This window comes from Austrofundulus limnaeus, unplaced genomic scaffold, assembly GCF_001266775.1.
Source record: "Austrofundulus limnaeus strain Quisiro unplaced genomic scaffold, Austrofundulus_limnaeus-1.0 Scaffold935, whole genome shotgun sequence".
NCBI classification, from domain to species: domain Eukaryota; kingdom Metazoa; phylum Chordata; class Actinopteri; order Cyprinodontiformes; family Rivulidae; genus Austrofundulus; species Austrofundulus limnaeus.
Genome location: NW_013953337.1, coordinates 53,131 through 54,615, shown reverse-complemented (window position 1 = coordinate 54,615; position 1,485 = coordinate 53,131). Strand labels below are relative to the sequence as shown.

Below are 1,485 nucleotides of genomic sequence, written 5' to 3'. Positions count from 1 at the left end.
ACCCTGCTCCCTCGGGCTTGGACCCCTAATTAAACCAAGATTCATAATAATTATCATTTTGATCCATACATTGGTAATGTCTGACTGGACCTCAGGTCACTTTATGTTCAACAAATTGGGCCCCGAGGTCAAAAAGGTGAAGAACCTCAGATTTAGACCAAATATTTAGGCATCATTGTAACCAACAAGACAAATTAAATACCATCTCTGGATCAACTAATGATACCAGGTTGACCTCAGTATGAAAATGTAACTTTTAAAGCCAATAATCAGAAAATATAATTAGGTCATTTTGACCAAATTTGACTTAATCCTCATTTCGATGTGATGGGTCACATTGAGCTGAAGCCAGCAGCTCTGCAGAGAACACACCTCTCCTGCAGGTTGCCAAACGTTGTGTCCTGGGTTCTCCGTCCTCGTGGACTGCCAGCTTCTCTCCTCCACTGCTCCATTCTTCGCTCCACTCCTGGACTTTGTCCTGTTCTCATGTCCTCCATCTGTCTTGTCTTCAGCTCCTGTTGGAGACTGTGAACCTTTTCTAGAAGACAAAACCAATCTTTACTAAGAACACTGAATTTTTCGTAAGTCCAATTAAAGGTTTCTTGATTTGTTGATAAATCTGATGTTGGATGTAAAAAGAGCAAAGGAGCCAGACAGAAGATATTTCATTTACGTTTAGTAATTTTTAAAATGATGTGCACATGAAGAAAATAAGTCTAATCTATATGAATTAAACTGTCAAAACCATAAAAACTGTAAATGCATGCGTAGCACTCAGCAACATATAAAACTGAAACATTAGGTTTTTTATTACTGTAGTTCAAAACATTCAACCACTGAATGAAGGCTTCAGAGACCATCATAACCAGTTAACGTCACAATGATTTTAAGTTAAAGTCTTTTTATAAACACATGCGATGTATTGTTTTACATGGTTACCAGTAAAACTAAATTAGCAAAAAATAATAATAATTGATATAGAAACTATGTGAATGGTGTAATTGTGTCTCCATTTATTTATGGCATTAAAATCTGCCTCAACACAAGAAACCAGTCATCAGTGTGATGTCACTTCCTGCCTTCATGCAAATCAACACATAACCTACTCTATACAAGCCTCTTTGTGCAAAAAGAGATAAGAACAACACAGTTTGTATCCTCATCAGTAACACTCATAGCAGTATGTTGCACACAYTGARTTTGTTTGTGTAAATAATGTGTTWTGAACGACTGCAGCCCWATAAGAGARGGGGAAACTAAGACTGCAGTATTTATTCTCCGTTAATTCTTGTGTTCAGGTTTGAAACGTTCTGCAATCACTGTCACATCTCTCAGAAGTTACACACGTGAAGCTTTGGCACAACACTTTTGTTCACTATTACGACAGAAATTATGAGGTGCCGTTTGTAAAAGGTACACAGTCAAAAATTACCACCAATATTTTTGTTTTATTTAGCCTTTTATAAGAAAAAAAAGAACAGATTT

General features: G+C 36.6%; 1 protein-coding gene across 1 annotated transcript in view; it reads right to left on the bottom strand.

The window, feature by feature from the left end:
* Positions 1-538, bottom strand: part of LOC106533387 (RILP-like protein homolog) — a gene marked incomplete at both ends in the record, with an annotated part of 4,315 nt that extends 3,777 nt beyond the window's left edge. Inside the window, 1 exon segment of the mRNA XM_014029651.1 lies at positions 373-538. Within this exon segment, the coding sequence (XP_013885105.1) occupies positions 373-538 (166 nt within the window).
* Positions 539-1,485: the final 947 nt, after the last annotated feature.